This window comes from Ovis aries, chromosome 13, assembly GCF_016772045.2.
Source record: "Ovis aries strain OAR_USU_Benz2616 breed Rambouillet chromosome 13, ARS-UI_Ramb_v3.0, whole genome shotgun sequence".
Taxonomy (NCBI): Eukaryota; Metazoa; Chordata; class Mammalia; order Artiodactyla; family Bovidae; genus Ovis; species Ovis aries.
This window is the reverse complement of record NC_056066.1, coordinates 16,128,603-16,154,563: the sequence shown is the minus strand read 5'-3', so window position 1 is coordinate 16,154,563 and position 25,961 is coordinate 16,128,603. Positions and strand designations below refer to the sequence as shown.

The 25,961-nt window shown below is 43.8% G+C and overlaps 2 protein-coding genes across 44 annotated transcripts in view; one reads left to right on the top strand and one right to left on the bottom strand.

The window, feature by feature from the left end:
* NUDT5 (nudix hydrolase 5) overlaps window positions 1-25,961 on the top strand; it is a 28,271-nt gene that overhangs the window by 471 nt on the left and 1,839 nt on the right. For 3 of the 42 annotated variants that reach the window (XR_009596023.1, XR_009596021.1, XR_009596022.1), the window contains exons 2-9: window positions 6,578-6,682; window positions 8,065-8,132; window positions 13,464-13,513; window positions 14,816-14,923; window positions 16,444-16,539; window positions 17,096-17,197; window positions 18,638-18,835; window positions 20,430-22,978. Coding sequence is in view for 32 of the 42 variants with exons in the window: in XM_060397214.1 (XP_060253197.1) it covers window positions 6,623-6,682; window positions 8,065-8,132; window positions 13,464-13,513; window positions 14,816-14,923; window positions 16,369-16,539; window positions 17,096-17,241 (603 nt within the window). In the remaining 10 variants the exon portion in view is untranslated. Of the gene's footprint in view, window positions 1-9; window positions 2,522-6,087; window positions 6,154-6,256; window positions 6,492-6,577; window positions 6,683-8,064; window positions 8,133-13,463; window positions 13,514-14,815; window positions 14,924-16,368; window positions 16,540-17,095; window positions 22,979-25,961 lie in introns of those variants that run through there. The other 39 variants (XM_060397230.1, XM_060397224.1, XM_060397225.1 and 36 more) reach the window with 27 other exon arrangements.
* Window positions 22,945-25,961, bottom strand: part of SEC61A2 (SEC61 translocon subunit alpha 2) — a 23,835-nt gene continuing 20,818 nt past the window's right edge. For both annotated transcript variants that reach the window (XM_060397211.1, XM_015099543.3), the window contains exon 12: window positions 22,945-24,009. In XM_060397211.1, coding sequence (XP_060253194.1) covers window positions 23,823-24,009 — 187 coding nt within the window. In that variant the 3' untranslated portion in view covers window positions 22,945-23,822. The remainder of the gene's footprint in view (window positions 24,010-25,961) is intronic.

The following is a 25,961-nucleotide window of genomic DNA, read 5'->3' as shown; positions in this document are numbered from 1 at the left end:
GGGTTCCTGGCGGGGAGACGGGGGGAGCACACCTGGAGCATGCGGACAGCCGCGCGCTCGTACCGGGCTGTGGACCCGGTTTGCGTCCGCCAGGCGCGGAAAGAGGCGGGGTGGGGGGAGGGGGGCAAGTTCAGAGGCAAACCAGGGACTAGGGTGGAAGAACTGGGCTCCTAGGAGTCCGGAAAACTGCAAACATCACAGTGAGATGTTAGTGTGAGTGCCGCGGTGGAGGCATCTGCAAAGGGAGTCACGGCCCCCGCTTGGCTCGTGGGGAAGGCTATGAACGAGAGGGAAAGAGCCCCGTCTCTGCGATCCCGGCAGTCAGACTTTGCAAGTTGTCAGTCAGTCAGTCATTTCAGTCGTTCAGTCGTGTCCGACTCTTTGCGACCCCATGAATCGCAGCACGCCAGGCCTCCCTGTCCATCACCAACTCCCGGAGTTCACTCAGACTCACGTCCATCGAGTCGGTGATGCCATCCAAGCATCTCATCCTCTGTCGTCCCCTTCTCCTCCTGCCCCCAATCCCTCCCAGCATCAGGGTCTTTTCCAATGAGTCAACTCTTCGCATGAGGTGGCCAAAGTACTGGAGTTTCAGCTTCAGCGTCATTCCTTCCAGAGAAATTCCAGGGCTGATCTCCTTCAGAATGGACTGGTTGGATCTCCTTGCAGTCCAAGTTGTAAGAGGAGGTAAATTTGGAGGACAGACGAAAGGAGGGGTGAGGTGAGGTGAGGTGTCGCTTTTGAGCGTCAAGTTCATTTATTCCATCCTTTTAAACGTAGCAGCTTGTAAAAACATAGCCCGATTGTATCCGTACCCAAACCGTGCTGGATTCATAAGACCGTAAGGAATACTAGTCGAATTTGTAATAACATTCATTTTTCCTCCTCTTACTCCCCTATCACCTTATCCTCTGTGTTCTTTTCCTTTCGCAACAAAGTATCAGAAGGCGACCAAAATGTAGAGTACTTTAAAAAATTTAATGAGGTGCTGAGAAACACCTTTTAAACCTAACCTTCTTACTCGCTTCCTTGGTAACTCAGACGGTAAAGAACCTGCCTGCCAATGCATAAGACTCCGGTTTGAGCCCTGGATGGGGAAGATCACCTGGAGAAGGTAATGGCAACCCACTCCAGTATTCTTGCTTGAAGAATTCTATGGACAGAGGAGGCTGGCAGACTACAGTCCATGGAATCACGAAGAGTCAGGCGCGACTGGGCAACTTTCACCTTCACCTTGCTTCTTAGAGTTGCCTACCTTGTCCTGTCCCCAGGCACCTTTGCCTAAGGGCGCACATCTTGGATATCTGCTTAAAATTGCACTTGCTTACTGACCCACCTTTGTTGTTCAGTTGCAAAGTAGGCAAAGTGATGGGGGGAGGGTTATTGACTAATTCCAAATGAAATAATGAAAAAACATTTCCTTCTCTGAATCCATAACATGACTCATGTTGTAGGTTAGTATTTCCAACCGCCTGCTGGTTTTCTCCACTTGAATATCCTACCAGCATCTCAAACTCAGTGTGTCCACATTTGAACTTGCGCCACCCCTTTCTCCCGGTTTCCTCTAAGATCCTTTCCTTAGAATTAGCTTTGGCATCTGCAGAAACTGTTGTAAGAAAAGCAAAAAGTCTTATCTGCAAGGAATTAATCTGTTTGCTCACTATTGCTCCACTGTAGTCCAAACCTGTGTTCTCTCTTTTCTGGGCTATTACGGGAGGTCCTTCACTGGTCTTACTGCCATATGACTATAACCAATTAACTTTCCCAAGAGTAAGTACAGTCAGTTCACTCTTGCTTAACCAGAACTAAATGTAATGATTGTAAATCACCTGATAAATTATCAAAAGTCGTCAAGTAGTATAATTTCAGTAAAATGTTAGTTCCTTTCCTGCCCATCCAACCCCTACACCTACTGAAAAACGAAAGAATACTTTCAGTGGCTTTCCTTTATGGTCAAAATAACTACAGGAAGTTTTCTTCATGTAAGGATAATCGTTGTCAGCAAAGAACTCACTTAAAGCAAATCCATCTGAGGTGGATTCCAAAATTTTACCATAGATGGTACAAAAGAAGTACTGATCAAAATGTTATTTTCAGGGACTTCCCTGGTGGTTCAGTGGTTAAGACTCCACAGCAGGGCGCACACGTTGGATCCCTGGTCAGAATCCCTGATTGCCCTGCGATGCAGCGCCACCCCCCTCCCCAATATATATATACACATACATACATATAAAAGTACTGATGGTCCCTTGGATGGCAAGGAGATCAACCCTGAATATTCATTGGAAGGACTGATGCTGAAGTTTCAATACTTTGGCCACCTGATGCGAAGCGCTGACTCATTAGAAGAGACCCTGATGCTAGGAGAGATTGAAGGCCAAGGGAGAAGAGGACGGCAAAGGATAAGATGGTCAGATAGCATCACTGACTCAAAGGTTATGAATCTGAGCAAACTCCAGGAGATGGTGAAGGATGGGGAAGCCGTGCTTGTACTGCAGTCCGTGAGGTCACAGAGAATCAGGTATGACTTAGTGACCTACAACAACATATATATAATCCTTTAAAAAGCTAAGAATTTTGAAGTTTTATAATTATAACCAAGAATATTAAATGTAACTACATTAATGATGTTTTGTTCACTATAAATCAAGTGGTTTTTCTGTAATTATTCTGAAAGAACTTAGAATGGAATCTTAGATATATCTATCAACACAAAGTAATTTTTTGCAAAAATTGATCTCCGACTTAATTTCTTTCAAGTTGCCTTATTGATTTCTTTATAAAACTGCCTGATTGAGTCTAGATGGTATTTACAATATTCAGCTATTAGCTAGGGGAGATTAACCAGTGTGTGATTTCTTGCTCTGATTTTTGTTTCACTTTGCAACCTCAGCAAACTGCAGGGACTCAGGTATGGTAATAATTGAATGATGAGGAGCCTGGGTGCATACTCTACAGTCTGGCTTCTGAGAATCTCAGTTTGACTTCTTGAATCTTACTCTTGCTTAACTTGGTAATCCACCTGTTGTGAAAAGGTGGTCCTTTCTCTCTCTCCCGACCCCAGGAGGAATATGCACAGCAACAGGAGTCTGTGACGTGCCAGTTGGGATTGTTGAGTGCTTTGTTTGTCAGCAAATGTGGGGAAAAGGGTGGGTGTCCAGCCAAAGCCCTTGGAAATGTGTTTATAAATGTTAACATCATCCCTTACACAAGGGATTGTTTTTGGCTTTCTTTTGGGAGGAAGTGGGGAGGGAAAGGTTGAGAGCCACAGAGCTTGCTGTAAATTTTCAACCCTTCCCCCAGTCAGTATCTCTGCTTTTTGTTCATGTGGATCCCTCCTCTCAGAGTGCTTTCCCGGCCTTCTTAGTCTCTAGATCATAGCTTAGTATCAAACTGCCTTTTAACAGTCACCTTTTTTAAAAGTCTTTTACTATTTCCCCTGCCTCCCTAGTGGATGTGACTTGTGCCTCCTTTAAAACACCCTGGCATCACATTATCTTTCTGGCAGGCAATTGCCTTTATGGCTGTTTGTGTGCTCAAGCGTAGTGTCCCCTGGGGCAGGAATCGTGGTCACTTTGTACTTGCAATACACTTGAACTTTTGAACTGTCCAGGTTCACAGAGCTAGTTTGACACTGCTGCCCGCCACTGTACAGGAGTTGTAAGAATCCTGTGACATTTTCCCTCAGTTTTTGTGCCCTGGAAAAATCATACATCTGGCACATCATAGACTGTCACCTCTTTAACCAGAGTAGGTGAAAACATATTATGTGCATTAGAACACTCAACATTAGGTGTACTGTGTGCCAATCACTCAGCTGTATACCCCACTCCTTGCGACCCCATGGACTGTAGCCCGCCAGGCTCCTCTGTCCATGTTACAAGGAAGTTTTTGTGTTTTTTTTTAATGTATAACATACACCTACTGGCAAAATGTAGATGACCTTCAGTTCTAGCTAATGAAGTGGACACAATTTGAATTAAACTTTTAAATCTCAAAATAGCACAGGTCCCTTAGGAAAGCTCTCTGGCTGTGTGATGGAGCCTGAGGTGCAGCCAAGCATGGAACGCTGACTGGTTTCTGCAAATCTGTGTTTGTGGTGACCAGCCCCACACTGCACCATTCAGCTTCTGGCTCTGACTGAAATGGTGCTGAGAGTAATACTCTTTTTGTTTCAGTAATATTTTTGAGGTGCTTTCATAATAATGGACATTTTGGGAATCGAGCAGTAGAGAGTATTTTTCTGGAACCACTCTTAAATCTCCCCCCCCCTTTTTTTTTTAAACACAGTCAATAGATTGCCACAGATAGCTGTTTCCCCTTGGGGCTGATTGCATTCCAGGTAATTACCCAGCCCTATTAGCCACTTTTTTTCTTTCTTTTTTTTGTAATTTATGTCAGGAGCTTGTTTTTCGTTTTTCTAGACCTCTCAGATTCTAGCTTAAACATTTAAAAATACAATCCATTTGAAACAACTGCTTCTAGCTTTTTTCCTAGCATTTGCTGATCAAGGGTCGATTTTTGATTGCTGCTGGGACTATTTTGTACTTGAATCTAGCTAACTTGGTTAGATGAGCAGTGGATGAGAATAGGGCTTTTTTAGTTTTTTGGCTCATCAACAGTCTCTGCAGATCTGAGGGCAGCTGTAAAGAGAAACATGAGGGGCCTCAGCAGATAACGCAAATACCTTGAAGTTCCCTGTAAATCTGAAGGAACTAGATGATGCCTTTTGCCCCTGAAGATACTCACGTGGGGGTCAGGGGAGGACCTCTGTGCTTTTCTAAATTATGTGTCACTGACCATTTTGTCTGCTGGGGATCCAGACTGAGAATCTTTCCATAGAGAAAATTAGTTTGTCTGGTTCTTCCTGTCTGCCCTTCTGGTGGTGCTTGTACCTCTGAGGACTACATTTCTCTGCTTTTAAGAAGCTTGGATCAGAGTCACTTTAAAAGGAGGTGAACATTTTGACTTAATCCAAATGTTTTGTACCATTCAAGACAGACTTTGTTGTGCGCTGAATGGAGTTGCTTGGTTGCCTGAGAGTCACTTTCTGTTAAGTGTCAGAACTAAAAGGGGGGGAAGCTTTCCTTCTCTGGTATATATGTTATAAATAGAAGGGAATGGAAATGGAGAAGATAAAAATCTCGGTGGATAAAGTTCTCTCCTTGGGGTGTGGAGCACTCAGGTGCAGACAAGTAGTAACTAACTTGTGGTACGTTTTCATCCAAGGCAGCCTGCCACTTTAATTGTCTATAATAATGTGAGCTGTTTGTCTGATCTAAATCAATGCCAGTTAAAAGTTCACCTAATAATTACCATCTGGGTTACTTTCAAAGGAACAGCTGCCTGTTTTCTTTTGCTGTATTCATAGAATTAATATGTGGGACGGCCTCTAAATATCTCAACATGCATGTAGCTTACTACTTTGTTACTGAGACAGGATTATTTCAGGAAGTCCAACAGCTAAGTATTATTTCCTGAAAGAGAGAACAGAGAAAACAGAGAGGAGATTATCGGTGAAGTACTCAGCTAAGGAAGCACAGAATGGCGAAGTTCCTGGTGGTCTGGTGGTCAAGGCTCCATGCTCCCAGTGCAGGCGGCCCAGGTTCCATCCCTGGTTACGGAACTGGGTCCCACATGCCGCAACTAAGGCCCAGCAAAGTCAAATAAATGAATACTTAAAAATAAAAGGAAGCACAGAATGAAGTTTCCAGGTTGAAAGGACCCACTGGAATCCTCTACAAGTGACATCAGCATCACTGGACATCAACAACTGTGGGTTCCAGAGGAGGAACACGGGGTCACATCGAAGAGGATCCAGGATCAGTGACTCCAGATTTCTCAGCAGCTAGCTTGCTTCTCAGAAGCAAGACACTGAGCAGAGTCTCCAAAAATGATTTTCAGCCTGTAATTGTATCTGCAGCCAGGTTATCAATCAACTTTGGGGGTAGAAAAAAGATTTCTAGACATTCAGGATACAGAAATTGAGGGGATGCGCAAGAGAGACAACAGAAGTCGTAGCCCACAGCCACCTGGACGGGGCTCTCTGCTAACAGATTGTGCTTCTGGTTAACTCCTTTTGTGCAGCTGTGACTTTGATGCACGTGGAAACTTTGGATGGGCCACTGAGCTATGCAGTTTTCAATTAAAAAGGTATATACATTTAACACAGAGATAAATGGGAAAGAGAAGCAGCCAGCCCATATTATACAAAGTCTCACTGTAAAGGGTTGATAAGGGATGGCAGTTGAGGGGCGGGCATGGGGCATGACGAACAATCTTTGTTCTGTTTCTCCTTGGAAAGTGTCTTCTGAAGACCTCAGGCACGGCAGGCAGTGGGCTGGTCTCACTGGGCCGCTTTCTGTTCTTTCCTGGCTGTTCCCGAGGACTTGCATTTCCTGTTCCGTCTCCACCTCGGGGCAGCTGGCAGCTCTCCCCCACCTTCAGCAGAGGAACGCAGCTTTGATGACCCCGGTTTTTCCCCCATTTAAGTAAATACTTTTTGACCAGTGACCTGTGGACATATGTGTAATTCAGAAAAACTAACGTAGCCTAAACCAGTTTCATTCTCTTATAGCGTGAAGTTCTTGCCTGTGGACTGTAAAGATCACCTAGTTTGAAAATGGAACAAGAAACAGCAGGTTCTTCTCGAAATACCGAACAGTCTATTATTTCAGAGGAGGTATACATTGTCTTTTTACTTCCCTTCCCCTTCGCCACATCAAGCTGAGTTTAAAAGAAATTTGCAGTTCCGAATGATTGTTTTTAATTCTTCAAGGTAGTTTTTAAACAGATTTCCTGCTCCTTTTAAGGACTCAGGAACACTTCGCTCTTGTGTGGTAGCAGTGGTGTCTCTTCATTATATGTATGAGTGAAATTGAGGCTGTTTTTAAAGTGGGTTTCAACTGTTGATTTTTAAAACTCTCAATTTTTAATTATCTTTTTAAATTTAGTTGATTTATAGTGTTGGGTGAATTTCTGCTATATGGCAGAGTGATTCAGTTAAATATATATATGTACACACACATCTTTTTCATATTTTTTCATATGGTTTATCCCAGGATGTTGAATATAATTACCTGTGCTGTACAGTAGGACCTTGTTGATTGAGTTTTCATTGAAAGCTTCCCTGGATAGAAGAGTAAATCATAGATGAATTTTAAGGCTTAGACATTTTGTCCTAAATATCACATAGGTTAGCTATTTGTGGCCTCAATATGCACGCTTAAGGACAGGAAAAACCCCAGTTGTTAGTTGTGGTCTAAATTCCACAACTAACGTATTGAATGTGTCTTGCACGTTATCCAGTTTATCTTTTAAAAAGTCTCTTCCTGCAAGAACCATTGCAGAGGACAAACTTTAAATCCTTCATCTTTGAAACTCTGAGCTTGACACCTGTCTGGAATTCTTTTTGATTTAAAAGTATTTCTGTGTTGTCTGTGAACAGATCTGCTGAATAATTATTAGGTTGCTGCTGGCGACAAGTGAAAGATAGAATACTTAGGAAAAGGCCACTTGCTTCATGTCCACAGGGAGCGTTTGCGCTCGCTCAGTGTGGTCTGTAGGTGAGGCAGCCCTGGCCGCCTAGCCTCCTCGGTGTCTCAGTGGAATGATGCTGGGTGCCCTTCCGGCTGGCTGGTGCACCCTTGTCACTATGGGGGATGTGCTTGTTGGCCACGGTGTCCCTGGAGTCGGCTTGCTGTGTAGTCGTTGGCAGTCAGATGCCACTGAGTTTCACACCCTGAAGCACACCTGTGTAACTGGGCCCAGGTTGGAGGAGAGAAGGTTAGGAGCATCCCAGAAAACCCCTTCCTCCTCAGACCTGCCCCTACCCCAGAATTCGTGAGTTCTCTTTGCAGTTCTCAGTCCTACCTCCAAAATTCCACAGAACAGCGGGTCCATCATCAGAAAAACAGCTTTTACTACTTTGAACTGAAAACTTGGACACAGATTTTGAAGGGAGAAACATCATCATTGAGAGCCACAAAAAATTTGAAAGGATAAAAAAAATTTAAAACAGCTCAGTTTGAAAGTTTCCCAACTTACTGTCTGATTTCCTTTTAGTTAATTTCAGAAGGAAAATGGGTCAAACTTGAAAAAACAACTTACAGAGATCCTACTGGTAAAACAAGGTAAACTAATTTTTTTCTTTTCGTAAAATGCTTAGGATTTGGGCTCTTGGGGTCTCTATTTAGTGTTTGGCATAAACGTTGATCTTTTCCTCACTGTAAGCTCTGTCTTAAAGAATCTAGTTGAGCTGTTTTAATACCATTCTCAGGTAGATTAGGGTGAACCTAAAACTTTTGGGCCAAGCCTAATTTCAGCTGATAAAGCAGCAGAATAATAACAGTACGGGTTATTTCCTTCTCTTAAACCAGTTTTTTCATTTCTCAATTAGAATGTAAGAGAAAACACTGCTGGGTTTGGGATAAAATGTGCAGGCTTATACTTGTTTGTGGAAAGGTAAGTTGAGGGGGGAAAGTTTTGTAAAGCAAATACCAATTGCCATAAAGAAATGTGGGAGTGGAGAGGGAGTTCCTAGAGTCTGGCCCCTGTAGTGTCTTGATACTGTGCTAAGAAAATTATTTGCAGTCAGATCTGTGCATGAAAAAATTTCCATCATAATTATTTTAAAGGACAAATTGAACATCTTAAAAATAACATCTAAACATCTTAAAAAGAGAAAAATGATTATTACAGTGTATTTACTTGGTTAAAAACTGTACAGCCATCTCCAGAGCATATCATGAAGACAACCTGGTAGTATGAGAAAAGTTCATAAGCTGATAAGAAAATAGGAAATTGGATATATGCTTTTTTTAATGCTTTTTAAACTCTGCCAAATAATGTGTAAGAAAAGGTTAGAAAGAAAACTGTAGCAAAATATTAATGGCAGCTATGTGACTGGTCTTTTTTCCAACTTTCCTATTCAGTATTTTTTTTAATATCTATCGAGAAAAATGTGTTAAACATTTACTTAGTGAAATAGAAAAAGGAGAATGAGAAAGTAGGAAAACTTTGCTTAATTTAGTATCCAGATTATATGATATAAATTCATTAATTTAAAACTGTTTTCTAAGTGATCAAATAAAAATACAGAATTTCTTCGTAAGGTAATAAATACATCTCTCATCAGTGTTTGCCAGGGTCCAGCCCCGGTGGATCCAGGGTAATTCGAAGTGGGCACGGAGTCAGCGAGGAGAGATTTACTTATTTAGAGATATAGAGAGATTAGGGAAGAATAGTGTAGTGAGAGTGAGGAGAGAAAATAGAGGAGAAAAGAGGAAAAGAGGCTGTATTCCTTGGTTTACACAGGAGACCAATGAAGCTCCGAGACAAGGGGCTTGCACTGTATACGTAGGCCACCGGCACCCGCTTGAATAGCGGAGGGTGCCCCGCCTTGGGCTCCCTCTCGCGTGGGTCTTAGAAGCCAGGGCAAATGAGTAGACACGGAGAGCCTCTGTGTTCCAGACGGGAATTCAGCCTGAAAAGGGAGAAAAGAATGACATGGGAGAGCCAAGCATTGGTGCCAGACCCACAACTTTATTTTCAAAAGCAGCTTATATACCCCAAATTGTACATAAAGAAATAATGGAATATGCAGAGTTAGGCAGGGGCAGCAGCCCTGACCTTTATTGAGACCAGGCTTTCTTTTTGCATATCTTCCCGTATACAAAAGGTCTCAGGTGGTTTTACATCATCTTCTGGCCAGGGGGCCTGTTAACATTTTTATGGCTCTTTTCCTAGATGTCTTATCAACCAGAAAACTCATTTTCCCTTGAAGTGTTTTTTCTTTACTCTACATCACTCTCAAAGTACTAAATAAAGTTACATTCCTGTAGAACAAAGGTGCAGTGGGTTATAACAAAGAAAGTACTTAAAGATCTAATGTTGCTAATGCCAGGGCTACTACCTGTTTTTTTCTACATACCAACTATATCTACAAATAAAAGATACAAAAACTTGGCCGCAAGTATTGGCTCAACAATGAAACCCTTAATCAGTTCTATTCTAATGATTTTGACTCCTCGGAAGCCCCTACATTCCTAGGATGTTTTAAGCTTCCTGTGCCTCTAGCGGTCAGGAGGCCGCAAACAATCACATGTGCAGCTGTAAAAGTCTGGACAAACCCGTCAGGCAGGCTAGAAAGCCATCAGGGGGGGTTTTGGATTCAAACACTCTTATTATGCCCAGGAGACTTACTATCTAAAAGCTCTAAATTAACTTTTTCCAGAAAAAGGTGGTGGAGGGACAGCCCCCCTGTGATGTTAGAAGAGTAGGTGGGAAGCATAACACAGCAAAGCAGGCAGACTCTGGTTTTGGGGGTAGATACCCCAGAAAATCCAGGGGGACCCCTGAGGCCTGATCCTGCCTTTGCGTTTGTCAGGCCCTTTTCCTCATGACCTTTGCCACGGGCGGGATTCCCCATGCTGGCTCCCAGCAAGTGTTAAAGTACGTGGACTTGCTGGTGGTTTTAATAACTTTTAGCTGTATGTACTAAAGTAGCAAAGAATAGTAACAAGGTCCAGTGTTGGAGAGCTGTGGGGAACATTAAGATGTCCATAGCACGGTCCAACCCAAGGTGAGAAAGCTGGTCGCAGCTCGCCCCATCCACAGAGCAGTGAGCCGGCTGTGCAGGACTAGGCCAGAGATGCCGCGAGGTCCAGGCCTCAGGGACATGACAGGTGCATTTACACTTGTGAAAACGCAGCCAGAGCTCAGAGCCCAGCCTGCCTGGATCAGCTTGGTTCTCTTTCTTGTTGAGTTAAGCTTATGGCACAAAATAGAGCCCTTGACACTGGCCAGTGTGAAGGGTACGTGTTGATCGTCACCCCCCCACCCCCCAGCTCTGCACCTGCTCCCCATCCTCACTTCATCAGGGATGTGCTTCAGAATCATGTGGGACCCATTTCCAAGTACTCACAATTTGGTCTCAACCTCCGGAGACTGTCCTCCAGCAGGGGGTGTGGGCTCTGGGGTCTCCAAACTCCACACCGTGAGCCTATTGACACCACATTCCTCCCATCCGTCCATGCACAGGGCTCCCTGTGGCCTCCAGAAGCTCTAGTGTGAGACATTAACATCTCATACCTGATTGTCAGGCTTCAGAGCGCTTAAAGCAGACTATGATTTATACATTTATAAAATACTGCATGTACAAAATAAAACTGCAGCTAGAGAATTCTTTGTCCCACTCTTTCATGGACGAGGGTATGGAATTGATCTGGGGAGAGATGTTGATTTTATGCCTCTTTTTCGGCATTCAGGACAGAGCTGAGCTCACTCTTTGGTGTCCGGCCTACCTCTTGGAGTTGGTTGCCTAGAGGGAAGAAAATGAAACAGGCTTTCCTATAACAAATATTAAAAACAGTAACTCAACTGGAGGGCTTCCCAGGTGCTCTGGTAAAGAATCTGCCTGCCAGTGCAGGAGACATGGGTTCGATTCCAGGGTCAAGATCCCCCAGAGAAGGAAACAGCAATCGACTCTAGTGTTCCTGCCTGGAGAATCCCATGGACAGAGGAGCCTAGCAGGCTACAGTCCATGGGGTCACAGAAGAGTCGGATACAACCTAGCGACTCAGCAACAAGTCAACCAGAATCAGAATTCTAAAGCTACCAGAGACTGTTAAGACAACGCACTCTCAGTTCCCTGGCTTTACAGGTGAGAAAACAGTCACCAAGAGGTCGCGACTGTGGGGTCACCTAGTGACCAAGTGGAGACACGGAGTTTCTAACTCAATTAGGTGGACAGCTCTCCTCTCCGAGTCCCTCTGAGATGACTGGAGCTCTCAGGGACATTCTTGTACTGCTGCTAAGTCGCTTCAGTCGTGCCCAACTCTGTGTGACCCCATAAACAGCAGCCCACCAGGCTCCCCCGTCCCTGGGATTCTTCAGGCAAGAACAATGGAGTGGGTTGCCATTGCCTTCTCCAGTGCATGAAAAAAAAAAGTGAAAGTGAAGTCGCCTAGTCATGTCCGACTCTTCGGAACCCCATGGACTGCAGCCTACCAAGCTCCTCTGTCCATGGGATTTTCCAGGCAAGAGCACTGGAGTGGGGTGCCATCGCCTTCTCCGCTCTTGTTCTAGGATTTCTAATAAATACATATCTATTTTGTGGCTCCGTACTGCTCATTTACCTCATCTTAACCACTATAATGACACTCCTCTCTCTGCTTCCCTTGTTCCTAGTGTTTGGGATGGGACCTTCAGTGCTTCTCCCAGCTATCTTCTTCAGTCTTTAGGACTAACCCTAAGAGACCAAGAGAGGACTGGGCCAACAGGTGTTCTGTCTCTTGCGATCTGTATCACTGACTGATCAGAACGGCTTGTTGGCTGGCTTCTTGCTACTAACAGGAATGTTGGCAGCAGTGAGTTGTCATGGTGGTCCTGTTGATTGTCACCCGTTCATTTTGACATATTTGCCCTTTAGAACTTGGGTACGATACTAAAAGATCTAATTTACAGGAAGTTTTTTTTTTTTAAACTGGATTAAATATCTGACATTTTTTCATAGAAATGTGGCAAGGTCCACACCTTAAGGACAACCGGATGAAAGGTATGAGGGTTACTCTGAGGAGCAGCTCTTATACTCACTCTCGCTGTAGGGAGACCGACATCAGGTGTGGACGCCTTTCTCCCCCTGGGCCTACTCAGAGGTCTTCCTCCTTTTAAATCCAGAATTGTTTGCTTCCTTACCCCCATCTCTAACTGCTGCTTTTCTCTATTGAAGGCTTGAGAGTGAGGAAGAAGTTCCCCAACCCCCTTTAACCAGCAGGATTGTGCCAGTAACAGGGTTGTCAGTACCAGGTTCCCTGAGACAAATAGCTGGTCAGGAATAAGACCCTAAGAGGGGACCAGGAACCCCTTACCCCACTTGTTCTTCTGGGGAACGTTTTCCTCTTAGATGGTATCTCACAGATGCAAAGCAGAACACTTACCTAAGAGGATTAATTCCTCAGTAAATAGTAAATTTCTTAAATTGAGTGTTCAGGGTCGCTGGTATTAAAATCTCCCTTGTACATAACTGTCTCAGTGGTTCGCATGACGCAGAGTGTCCTTTGGAATTTGCACAGGGGCGGGATTGGCACTGACTGCTTCGTGGCCTTCAAAGCTTGATCACCAGCTGTGCTACTCACCACAGATCCGTGATCCAAACTGAAGTGTTTCAAGTAAATGACGCGAGCTGATTGGAAAGGCAGCTCAAGTGATGAGCAGGCCCTCCATTCAGAGGCAGAGGGTTAGATGTGGTCAGCAGTGGATTTCCTCGGTAATTTTTGAAGCTGTGGGAAAGCACAGTTGGCTCTTTTTTCAATACCGCTCTTTACTGCGTGGTGTTCTTGGCCATTATCCTCAGCACATGTGCATGCTTCGAACTTGAAAGGTGCGGTTACACACACACAAGACCTAAGAACAGTCTCCTCTTCAGCATTAATGGCTTCGACTTTTCTTTTCTGCCCGAACAGAACTTGGGAGACCGTGAAGCGGACAACGAGGAAAGGCCAGTCGGCTGACGGTATGAGTGCAGACCTGTTAGAACTTTCCCCAAAGCAAGTCCCTACACATGAGTGTGGGCGCTGGGGGTAGGATGGCTTCTTACTATAACCATGACGTAAGAGCAGGGTTGTCTTCACATATGATCTTTCATCCTTAACTCTGGTGTTCTGTTTGTAACACTGTATAACTAAATCAAGCTTTCTTTATAAGTGACTTCTGGTTCCTGTTACATAGGCTCAGAACAGTGTTTCTGAAGGGAAGATGTAATCCTACTCAGAGCCAAACATAAGTCAATGTAATTTGAAACCACACACTGTGTCTAGATGTGTTACAACGTCTAGAAATCCCCTTGTGTTCTGGACAGAGCATCTAGGTGAGAGCCTTTAGTTTGGAAATCTTACTTGGCACTGCTATGTGCTTTATAGTAGTGACCACTTGCTTTGAGGAAATGAGGCAATGAGTTAGGGAAAGACTATTCTTTCAGTCCACCTTCCCTTCCAGGCATGAATGCTTTGGCTACAAATATCCCAGAAACAGTCCTGAAAACCACCTCTGGTCTAGGGGAAGTTGGGCAATAGGTCTTTCTCATTTTTCCCTTTCATTTTTCCACTTTGTTATGTGTTCTGGTTTTCCTGGAAGCAGACAGAGTAGCTGCTGCAGCTGCTGTGTTTTCCTGCTGGGAAAGTGAGAGGAGCTGAATGGTCCTCCTGAGCAGTTGTGTTTTCCAGAATCCAGTGGCCTTTGGGTTTGGTTTGGTGTGAAGGCCAAATAACTTGGGAGAAAAGGCCTTTCTTTTATCCTAAAACAATAAAGCTCAGTGTAGCTGGCATATACCATGAACAGTGGAACTTACTCTCTTTATTGCTTAAAGGAAATCTAAGAGCACAGATCAACATAACTTCAGTGGCCGCCTGGCTGCAGCTAGGTGAGAAATGGTCTCCACAGAGGTTCATGGAGACTGAAATTTTGTCTTGGACCCTGGGCTAAATGTTTACTTCTAGTTGTGATTTTATTTTAAAGAAATCATGACAATAAAAATCTTTTATTTTATAAAATAAAGTTTTATTTTATAAAAAAGAAAATTAAACAACATGGAAGTGTCATTCTTTTTTCCTTGTTTTTCTTAATGAGAATAACTTCCAAAGTTAACTGCCAGTATTATAGCTTAAATTAACTTCCTATTACTAACAGAAAATACAAGAAAGACTTTAGCTGCAGTGTTTCTTAAAAGGTGGGCTTTCAGTTAGGCTGCTCTAAACAAAAGTCACTGGCGTTGCTGACCTTCCACTGGGGTTTCCCTGGTTTTATTTCCTGCTGGCAGGTGTGGCAATCATCCCTGTGTTGCAGAGAACCCTTCACTACGAATGCATCATTCTGGTGAAGCAGTTCCGACCCCCAATGGGGGGCTACTGCCTAGAATTCCCCGCGGGTGAGTAACAACACTGGGCAGAGAATCGCCCCTGGGGGACAGTGGGACTAAGCCCAGGCAGAGCCTGAGGACAGTGGTGTTTAAATATTTAACAGCTTTTCATCTGTCCATGTGGTTTCAAGTAAAACGAAACCACTCATGCACTGAAGTGCCTCCAGGCCACACCCCAGTGATCTGCAAATCCATGGAGGTGTCACAGCTCACTTTTCCAGGCCACCTGCCCTCCTCGTAGCAACATGCTTTCTCATTCTTTCTAGCCTCTTTTGAGTCATTGCTTTTCCTTAATTTGTCAAAAGTATTTCATTTTCCATCACCCGCAATCTGCCTCTGGCAAATTTACGCAGTAACCTACGCCCAGCTCTTCAAAAACTGAATGGAAAAGATACCGTGATCCTCCCATACCTAAGCAGGCCAAGGAAACTGTCTTAATTTCACCTCGAGTATTTTTTCAGTTGTTAAGAGAATGTATCTAAAATTGAATGCGTTACATATTCTAGGGCTTCATTGGGTTGCTTCCGTCTGAAGAGATGAGGTCTCGTTTCTTGTTAGTGGTTTAAGTTCTATATTTGCAGTGCATCTCATAATAACACATTAAGTAACAGGTTTATTTTCTTTCTCACTTCCTTGCCATTTCACTGAAGAAATAACTTTAAAAGTAATTGAGGGACTTTCCCTGGTGGCCCACTGGTTAAGAATCCACCTGCCGGTGCAGGGGACAGGGGTTTAGGCCCTGGTCCAGGAGGATCCCACGAGCTGTGGAGCAGCTAAGCCCGTGCGCCAGCTCGTCTGAAGTCTGCGCCCTAGAGCCTGGGAGCTGCAGCAGGAAAAGCCCCCGCCCCACAGCTGGGGTAGCCCCCAACTGCTGCAGGTAGAGAGCCCGCGTGCTGCAATGAAGGTCCAGTGCAGCCAAAAACAGAACAGATGCGCCATTTCAGTTTAAAAAAGAGAAAAGGAACTGACTAACCCGTGCTCACTTTCTCTTGGCATCTTTAGAGTCCCTTCCAGAAAAAAGGGCTTGCTGTGCCGCTGCCGTCCTCGGTGAACTAGTGGTGCCCGCACCTCCCCGCGCGCCAGCCCCTGGCCTTTGCTTCCCTCCTTTCCCATCTTCTCCTGCCCAGGAGACATTTACAACTGGTGGTTCCCTACAGGGCCTCCACGTGGCTCTGAGGGAGGAAAGCACGATGGGTAACACTGTCCCCATGCCTGCGCTGTGGTCATGTGACTCGTCCAGAGCCCGCGCCGGCCACACCTAGCTGAGTCCGCTGGCGCAGGAGGTCATGCTGTACCGCAGCGTTGATGCTGAGGTGCTCACGGAAGCCTCTAGGGCTAAACACAAGAAGCAGAACTTACTAAATCTGCCCAGAGTATTCTTCTGCCTTTCCTTTAGTTTTTCTATAATGGATCAGAACCTGAGGCAGTTTTATCTGCACGCCCACTTTTCCCAGACCTCTTGGTTCTTGGCGCGTACCTCAGCAGCAGAGGGTTCCCTGTCCCGCCTCTCACGTGCCTGGGACTTGCAGGTCTCATCGATGACAACGAAAGCCCGGAAGCAGCTGCTCTTCGAGAGCTCGAGGAAGAAACTGGCTACAAGGGCGATATTGCTGAATGTTCTCCAGGTTCGTGCTACTGCCACAAAACCAGCCAAATGATCGATTGTTCTGGGTGTGAAAGGATTGATTCTTTGGCTGTTCTTTATGTTGGGAATTCAGATGGTTTCTAATTCCCTGCAGACAGCCTAGGTGAAGGGTAGTCATCTGTAAGTGAATTGCTTCCCCATCCCCACCATGAGAGCACAGCTGAAAAAAAAATGACCGGAAATTGGAGAAAAATTAGGGTGCCTTTCAGGGTTTCCACATTCTAAGCTTTATTACTTGTCTCACCCACATGCCACACTTGTTAGTGAGGGACTTTCTTGATGTGGTGAAAGGATTTTATCTCTAACTCCTCAGACTTATCAAACTTCCTCAGAACTCAGGGGAAAATGAGTACTGATTACACACATGGTTTGCAGCCTGACAGCAGCGTGTGTACTAAGCAAATAGGAGAAACTAGTTCTCTTGTGTGACTTCCATGTTAACGATGAGTCACAAGCTGACTCTTCCTCCAGACAGTTCAGTGATGAATGACATCTCACTAGAGTCCGGAAAGGTGACCCGCTGCCTCTCTCCCCAGCTGTGTGCATGGATCCAGGCTTGTCAAACTGTACCGCACACATTGTGACCGTCACTATCAACGGAGATGATGCTGAAAATGTAAGGCCTAAGCCAAAGCCAGGTACGTGTGGACTGGCTGCGTTGACAGTGGTTGTGCTGTACTGATATCTTAACATACTACTAGTTTGACTTTTATTAACAGAATAATGGTCTTTTCACAGATGCTTCGTCAGCACACATGGCTATTTTTCTAATCTTGTGTATTTAACACTTTTCTCACAGCATGTCCTTGATTTTTATGCTTTATATAAAATGTTAAATTATGTATTTCATGTTTTCTGTATGGTGTTTATTCCCACTTAAGAGCTACGGACCTTAAATAGTAAACCGTGAAAATTTTCAGAATCACTCTGATTTCTGTCTCCCAGCTATACTGTAAGAATGGAGGAATGCTATGGCACAGCACCATATTACCTATTCCTTATTGAGTTCCATGTTTAGTGACGCTTTGGGGAAATTCTTTGCCCCATGTTTCTCAGCAGGCTTGGATTCAGAGGCCATAATGCCTCTCATTTCCATGTGCTGTCCCAGCCCCGTGGAGGGTGGTGATGATATAGACTGCACCATACTTCATGTGTCAGAGTGGAGGTCTTCCACTTCCCAGCCCTTTCAGTTCCTCAGTGTTGCCAGATTCCCATCGCAGCTAATTTGAAGTGCTCAATTTTCAAACCAGCAGATTAACATGCTGAGGAAGAGTTTGGCAGTTCCTCAGAGAGTTAGACATGGAATTAGCCTGTGACCCAGCAATTCCACCCCTAGGTGAATCCCCAGAAGAATCACAAGCAGGGGCTCCAATAGATATGTGATTCAGCATCACTCACAATACCCAAAAGGTGGAAACAACCCAAGTGTCCATTAACAGAGGGGTAAACAAAACGTGGCCCATTCTAACAGTGGAATATTATTCAGCCAGAAAGCAGTGAAGCAGGCTGATACATGAAGCTTGAAAGCATTGTGCTCAGTGAAATTAAGCTGGACACAGGAGGGCAAATATTGTGTAATCCCACTGATAGGAGACACCTGTATATTATGATACCTACCTATTTCATAGAGACAGAAAGTGGAATCGAGGTCACCGAGGAGTGGGGGATGGGGAATTCTTATTCGGTGGGCACCACCTTTCTTTACTGGATGATGAAAATGTTCTCATGATTGCACAGCAATGTGAGTGTGTTCAATGCCACTGAATTGGTACCTTCAAAAATGGTCAAATTGGTAAGTTTTATGTTATATATGTTTTAACAGTTTAAAAATACATATACAAACGTGTATATATATCTCACAGAATATGCTTTAAACTTGGCTATTAAAACATTTGATTTGGAGAAGAATAACATTGTACTGTTGGGATTTTTTTTCTTTTAACCATGTTTATAAATGAAATTAGTAGAGAGCCAGGTTTCTGTTGAACGCTTGTAGCCTTGTCATGTCTTGCACAAAAGCCATGCAGTGTTTGACCACTCTGGGCCTTGCTGAAATGTCCTCTACTGTGTGTTTTCAGGAGATGGAGGTACGTCGTCACACCCCGGGGGCTGACCTTGTGCGCCGCGTGTTGTGGCGGGAGTGGCTGAGGCATCATCGTGAGTTGCTTGGGTGGGCTCACCTGGTGTCTGGCTCTGTTTTCACTTGTACTTTGTTTGTTTAGAATTTGTGGAAGTAATTTCCTTACCAAAGAATGACCTGCTGAATAGACTTGAGGGTAAGCACTCTTGATTATCACCTGACTTTCTCTGTTTTTCCCACCCCTAACCCCAACAAAGGAGAAGGTGATGGCACCCCACTCCAGTACTTTTGCCTGGAAAATCCCCTGGTGGGCTGCAGTCCATGGGGTCACAAAGAGTAGGACACGACTGAGCGACTTCACTTTTCACTTTCACGCATTGGAAAAGGAAATGGCAACCCACTCCAGTGTTCTTGCCTGGAGAATCCCAGGGACGGGGGAGCCTGGTGGGCTGCCGTCTCTGGGGTCGCACAGAGTCAGACATGACTGAAGCGACTTAGCAGCAACCCCAACAAATGGGGTACTAAACGTAATTGTTCCCTTGTTCTTCCTCATGAAATACCTAGAAACTGTTACAAAACTGCAGGTGACCTGTGAGGTCTCCTTTCCGGGTCGCAGAGCATTTGAAAATAACAAAACATTCCACGTCAAGTCAGAGTCATGGCCACCGTCACAGGCAGCACAGCTCTGAGGCCCACAGGTCAGACTGGGTTGAGGCTCAGCTGACTGTGTATTAGTTACAACTTGGAACAAGTCCCTTAGCTTTTCTCATTAAATGGGAACAGTAAGACAGCCCCTGCCTCTGAGAAGCCAGGAGTAAAACTAAACGGGATAATGTTGCCACACAGATGCTGGAAGATTATGGTCTATTATGTTTTCTTTTTTTATATTAGAATAATATCCCTTTAAAAAAATTCCTTCCTCTTCTTTCCAGCTAACTTCCCTTCCAGCCTTGTAGGGGTGGAATATTGAGGATGGTGGAGAGGAATCTGTAGATATAGAAGTGGGAGGGGCAAAGAAAGCCCCTTTACTAGCCAGCTTTACTAGCATCACAATATAGTAATCATTCTTTATTCATATTCAACAAGTTACTTTTGGAAAGTGGGCAAGAAGGCCTTTGGAGGTCAGTTTGCCATGAGGATAGTTTTCAGCATTCCTCCACCCCCACCCCACCCCCAGCTGGCACAGATGAGCAAGACGGAACCCTGTCTTTGAGGGTCAGACGGTCGCTGAGCTTGTTGCTGAGCAAGTGGCTGGGAAACAAGGGGCAGATTGCCATCTGAGTAAAACAGAAGTCCTCACGAAAGCCCCTTGAGGTCTGATTCTGAGACCTCACTCCAGTCCCTCTGAATACACAGCTTCACCTTCACGTGGAACACGTGTGTCCCTGACAGTGGAGAGGAGGCGTGAGTCATCATCGCTGGGTGGTTTAAAGCAGCAGAACCCTGCAGTGAGCCATCCACAAGGTGATGGATGGATCTGTAAACTTAAAACCTTCGCTGTTTTCACATTAAAATCATCACTTGGCTTATGTGCTCTTCTGTCTTTTTTCTTGTTCCAACTCTTCCTTGTTCTTGTCTCATGCTGGAGACATAATCCTGCTTTATGCTGTATTCTTCCGCTAGAGTAAGATCCCTGAAGGCAGAAAGTGTCTTGTTCATCACCGTTACCACCAGCACCTAGCACAGGAACGGCACACAGTGACTGCTCAGTGAACGCTGGCTGACTGGTAAGGGGTATTATTATCCGTTTTCAACTTGGTTATCTGACTTATGCTCTTCACCTCCTCTAGCTCTGATAGCTGAAGAACATCTGATGGTGGACGCCAGAGTCTATTCCTACGCTCTGGCATTGAAACACGCAAACACGAAGCCGTTTGAGGTGCCCTTCCTGAAGTTTTAAGGCCGAAGGACAGTAGCCGTCCTTTTGTAAACAGGACACCAGGCCTCCTTCACTGAGACTTCATAATCAGCTTAGTTGTATTGGAGATTTGAAATTAGCTTTTTCTTAAAATAAAACAACACAGAATGCATGTGGTGGTATGGAATTGTAATTACAGGTAAGCTGTAGCCATCATTTAAATGCTAGATTCCAGTTCATATTAACAGAGAAGAATACAAAATGCTGGTATGTTAAATCCAGCTTTAAAAAAAAAAGAAGAAACCTCAGGTATTGCTTTTCTAATCTAATCCAGGAGATACATAGGAAATAGCCCTGAATATCCAAATTAGGTCATTTCTTCCCAGTCCCTACTAAAAACTATGTATGCAAGTAACCATATAAGGTGTCAGGTTTTTTTTTTTAAGCCACATCTGTATAGGGACTTTCTTGGCCTCTCCTGACTGAATTATCTACTATATGGAATTAATCTGCATAGCAGAGGAGACAGGAATAACATTTGTGATGTTTCCACTTGGAAACCACCTACTGCTGGCAGTTGACCAGCTCTTATATAGTGAAAAATGGTCGATTCATTAATGAAAATGCAGGACCCTACTCAAGCATGTGTGTATACTTTAGAATCTCATATCTTATCCTCACCTCAAAAAGTACTTAGTTTCTAAAAACCATATCCCTAGGATCCCTAGATTTACATGATTGGGGGCACTGTCTTGGTGGCTCAGATGGTAAAGAATCTGCCTGCAATGCCGGAGACCCAGGTTCAATCCCTGGGTTGGGAAAATCTCCTGGAGAAGGAAATGGCAACCCACCCCAGTATTGTTGCCTGGAGAATTCCTTGGACAGAGGAGCCTGGTGCGCTACAGTCCTTGGGGCTGCAAAGACTCGGACACAACTGAGTGACTTTGTTTCTTTCACTTGGTGTTGAACCAGGTGTGTAGCCAGCATGGTTAGCAAGTATGTATGCTCTTTAAAGGAAAATACGGGGGATTGTTTCTGGCTCACATCCCGCCCCCCAACACCCTCAAGGTCCACCAGTGTCACTGGCCATCTTCTTGCCTCTCGAGCTTGGCTCCAGCATTACTGCCTGCTAGGTGCACAATTCTCTGGGTGGTTCTCATTGGCTACCCCTGAATCTCGGTTCCAGCCCTGGACCCAGAGGTCAGCCAGGCCCCTCATAACCATATAAAATCAGGGGACTAATGACAAAAATGCCAGAATATAGTTTGTCTACAGGTTCACTGTCTAACCTAGAGGTATTTTTATGAGCAAAAATAGATGTTTATATTGTACATCCTAAACAAGAATGGCAAGAATTGTGGAACCAGTGAACTTTATGTATCGTCTCCTCTCTGTTTGAATACTGTGAAGATTCAGGCCCAACTAGTTGCTCTAATGGTAGCCTTCCCCCACTGCCTTTAAAAAAAAAAAAGTCCTTATTTTTAATCATGGACATCATGATTCTCCAGAGACTGTAGTCCTTTCTCTTGAGGACTCAAGGCTCTTGTCGTTACTCCTTCAAAATCAGGAGGCGCTGAGGGATACAGAAAATATGCGGGCCCAAGCACAGAGCCATCTCCAAACAGGCCAACTCTTGCAAGACCACTCCCATGGCACTGATAAAGCTACTCTAAAACGCTGGTGCAGGGGAGAGACTTGTAACCCACCTGTCCTTTGCGCCTTTTCCTTTTCCTAAGGGCACAGTTTAGAAGTGACAGCCCTAATGCAGTTTATGTTCTCCGTATCAAAGGCTATGCTTTGGAAATTCGGTCAGTTTGAGAAGTGGCAGTCTGTTTTCACTGGCTGGCCCTATGGTAAAGTTGAAAGTTTAGATTAAAAGCAGTATTTCCACCTTCTCTGGGGATAAACAACTGTAACACTGGGTCTTATTTCCATGGTAACAGTGGTCCAAGGCCCCCAGGAGATGCTTTCCAATCGACATACCTACTGTTCTATCCGCCTGTATTTTCTCTGCAGCCTTGCTCCTAAAATTAGTTAGTTGGCTTTGTGATCCTCAGCTAAAGGAGATAAACTTCCTGTACTTACTAAGAAAGTCAACCATGACAGAAAACCATACTAATGAGAAAGACATCCTTGAAAAATTAAGTTTGATCTTTTTGGACAATTAAAAAAGCACAATAAATAAAAATGAATTACTTATAAGAAAAACTGTGCTGCTTCAAATAGAGACTGGGACACTGAGAACATTTTTTCCCTGTTCTTTCCAAACGTCAGTCCCAAAACTAAGTGCTATTTTGTTGGTCACTGTCTCTCCATATTTTTAGGATTCAACTAATACATTTGCAATAGATATCTCAGGATGAATTTTGTATGAACACAATGGATCTATGCAAGTAATCTTAGAAATCTTTTAATATCAGACTTTACTTTTCCAACACAACTGAAAGTTTTATTAAATAAAATTTTATTGTCTACTGTTTACACCCATGTTGCTGCTGTAAAGTACAACAACATACACAAATCCCTAGCATGAATTACTCGTCGTTCACCCCCCCACTGAACTACAGACATTGCTTGAGAATTTGATGTTTGCTTTAGGAATTTAAGAAGAAAAAAAAATGGGGGCATATTATCTTGAAGGGTATTGTCAAGCGGCCTGTTGGAATTCAAAGGCATAGCCAATACTGCAAAACAGCACTGGCTGTGCTGTCCCTAGGAGCAGAGGGGAGTGGAAAACAAGAGGAACTGAGCAGTTGTTTCTGGTGACAGATGGGACTGAAAGCTTGATTCTGCCCCCCTGGACAGAGTGGCCGCTTTGTGGAGGAACAAATAAAACGGGGGAGGGTGGGAATGTGGATACTATGAGTTAAAAAAGTATAAAAAGTAATTATATCTAAAATATAGATTAGATATAAATGCTCCAGAACTCGTTAAATAAGCTCAAAAATACTGGAAAGTGGCAATTTGAACTACATTTATTTTTAAACAAGTGGGGGGAAACTGAGTGTTTTGAATGTCGTGTGCAAAACTGATCCACGTCACCATCTCACCGTCACGACTGAACATGGCAAGGCGGGTACACTGGTTTCCAGCATCACAGGCAACACTGCATGTATGTATTTTAATGAGTAATGTAAACTTCAGTGTTAAGGCAGCTGGTACTAATGCTGCACACAGGCTTAGCTCCGTGCCCATTTCAGGAATGGGGCGGTCAGCACTTGAAAACAAACTGTGAGAGAAGGAAAGGGGAGCCAGCATTATCTGACAAAAACAATGCATCCAAATATTTTTCCTTTCACACACACAAAAAGAAATATTGGAACACTTAGAAAAACAAAGCACCCATCCCGCCAACTTCAGCCTGTTCCTTAACAAATATTTCAAAATACTGATAAATAATAGTGACTGCAAGCAGAATTCCAGTGCCAGAGCCAATGGCCCCGAGGAAGTCGGCCAACACCGACAGGGCGCCGATGCATAAGCCCCCAAATGCAGCTGCTGTGGGGATGTACCTGGAAGACAAAAACCCTGAGTCAGGCGGAGCAGCGGAAGGGTGATTCAACTAAAGGGAACTGTCCGCAGTACTGATGGCTCATCTGGGGGCACTCAGTTAACATGCTGATGAAAACTGATGAAGGACATGATCAGACTCATTTCAAGAAACCAGTTAACAGCCAAGAAAGGCAATACGTGATTTTCATGGCAGGAGAGGAGAATCCTCAACTGTCATTTCAGTAGTGGAATATTTAGTATTGTTTGTAAGTGGGTAACCTTTTAGCTCCCTCTCTTAGATAAGCAGTGAATTTCAAAATGTTTTCCTAAGTAGCAAATGTATGTGATAAGATTTGGATGATCCTCTTTAACAGTAATTCAACCTTGGCAACATGTTGGAATCACCTGGAGAACTGTTAAAAATAACGGGACTGTGGGACTTCCCCAGTGGTCCAACAATTACGACTTTTGTCTTCCAATGCAGGGACGTGGGTTCAATCCCTGGTGGAGGAATTATGGTCCCACAAGCCCTGGGGTGCAGCCAAAAATTTAGAAAGCAAACAAAATATGAGATTGTATTTAAAATACTCCAGACAGGAAAAAAAAAGGGGGGGGGGATGGGGAAGATGGTATAGGAAACAAGAATGGGAGAATGCTAACAACTAAAGCTGGATGCAGCTGAGACCCAGAGGTTCACTTTACCATTCTCTATATCCAGTCTATATTCTAAATAAATAAAATACCAATGCCTTTTCAACAAGCGCTTCTGGAACATGTGGCTACCTACATGGAAAAGAAGGAATCTGAACCCCTTTCTCACACCAAACACAAAAATTGGCTCAGAGTGGTCACAGATACCAACATAAGAGGATAAATTTTTGTGACCTTGGTTTCTTAGCTACAACACCAATAGCAACACAAAGCAGAAATAGAAAAACTGAACTTGATCAAAATTAAAAACTTGAGCATCAGAGGATGTCATCAAGAAAGTGGGAAGATGACCCATAGAATGGAACAAAATGTTTACAAATCATATACCTGACAAGAAACATCCAAAATAAACCCAGAAACAAAAGATAGCCCAATTACAATTTTTAAATATGCAAAAAGATGGAAGAGACATTTCTCCAAAGCACATACTCAAATGGCTAAGTAACACATGAAAAGATGCTGAACATCATTACTCATCAGGAAGAAGCAAATCAAAACCACAATGAAAAAGGAACACCCCTATGAGATAACACTCATACCCATGAGGTGGCTAACATCAAAATAAGAATTAGTGCTGGTGAGGACAGGCTCAGAGTTGGGGGTTAGGATGGAGAATGGGACAGCCACTCTGAAAGAGTCTGGCAGTATCTCAACACGTTCAACACACAGTTGCTACATGACCCAACAATTCCACTCAGCAAAATGAAAACATAGATCCACACAAAACCTGTACAAGTATGTTCACAACAGCATTATTCGTGACAGCCAGAAAGTGGAAACAATCAAAATTTCTATCAACTGGATAAACTGAACACAGAGCTATACAAGGGAATATTATTCACAAAGGATGAACCCTGAAAATATTACACTAAGTGAAAGAAGATACTCACAAAGGATCACATGTAACTTCATTTATATGAAATGTCTAGAACAGGCAAATCCATTGAAAATAAAGAAAACGCCTGAGGCTGAGAGTTGGGAGGGCTGGGCAGAAATGGGGAATAACTAAATGGGTACAAGGTTTCTTTCTGGGTGATGGAAATGTTTCTAAAATTGTAATCATTACACACTCAAAGTATACTAAAAAAAAACAACCCACTAAACCATATACTTCAAATGACTACATTACAGGATATGTGAATTATATCTCAAAAAAGTTATCAAAAAATAAAAAACTGATGCCTGGGACCCACTGCAGACAAAATAAATCTCAACTTGTACAGGTGGGATAGCAATAATCTTTAACAGCTCCCAGGTGATT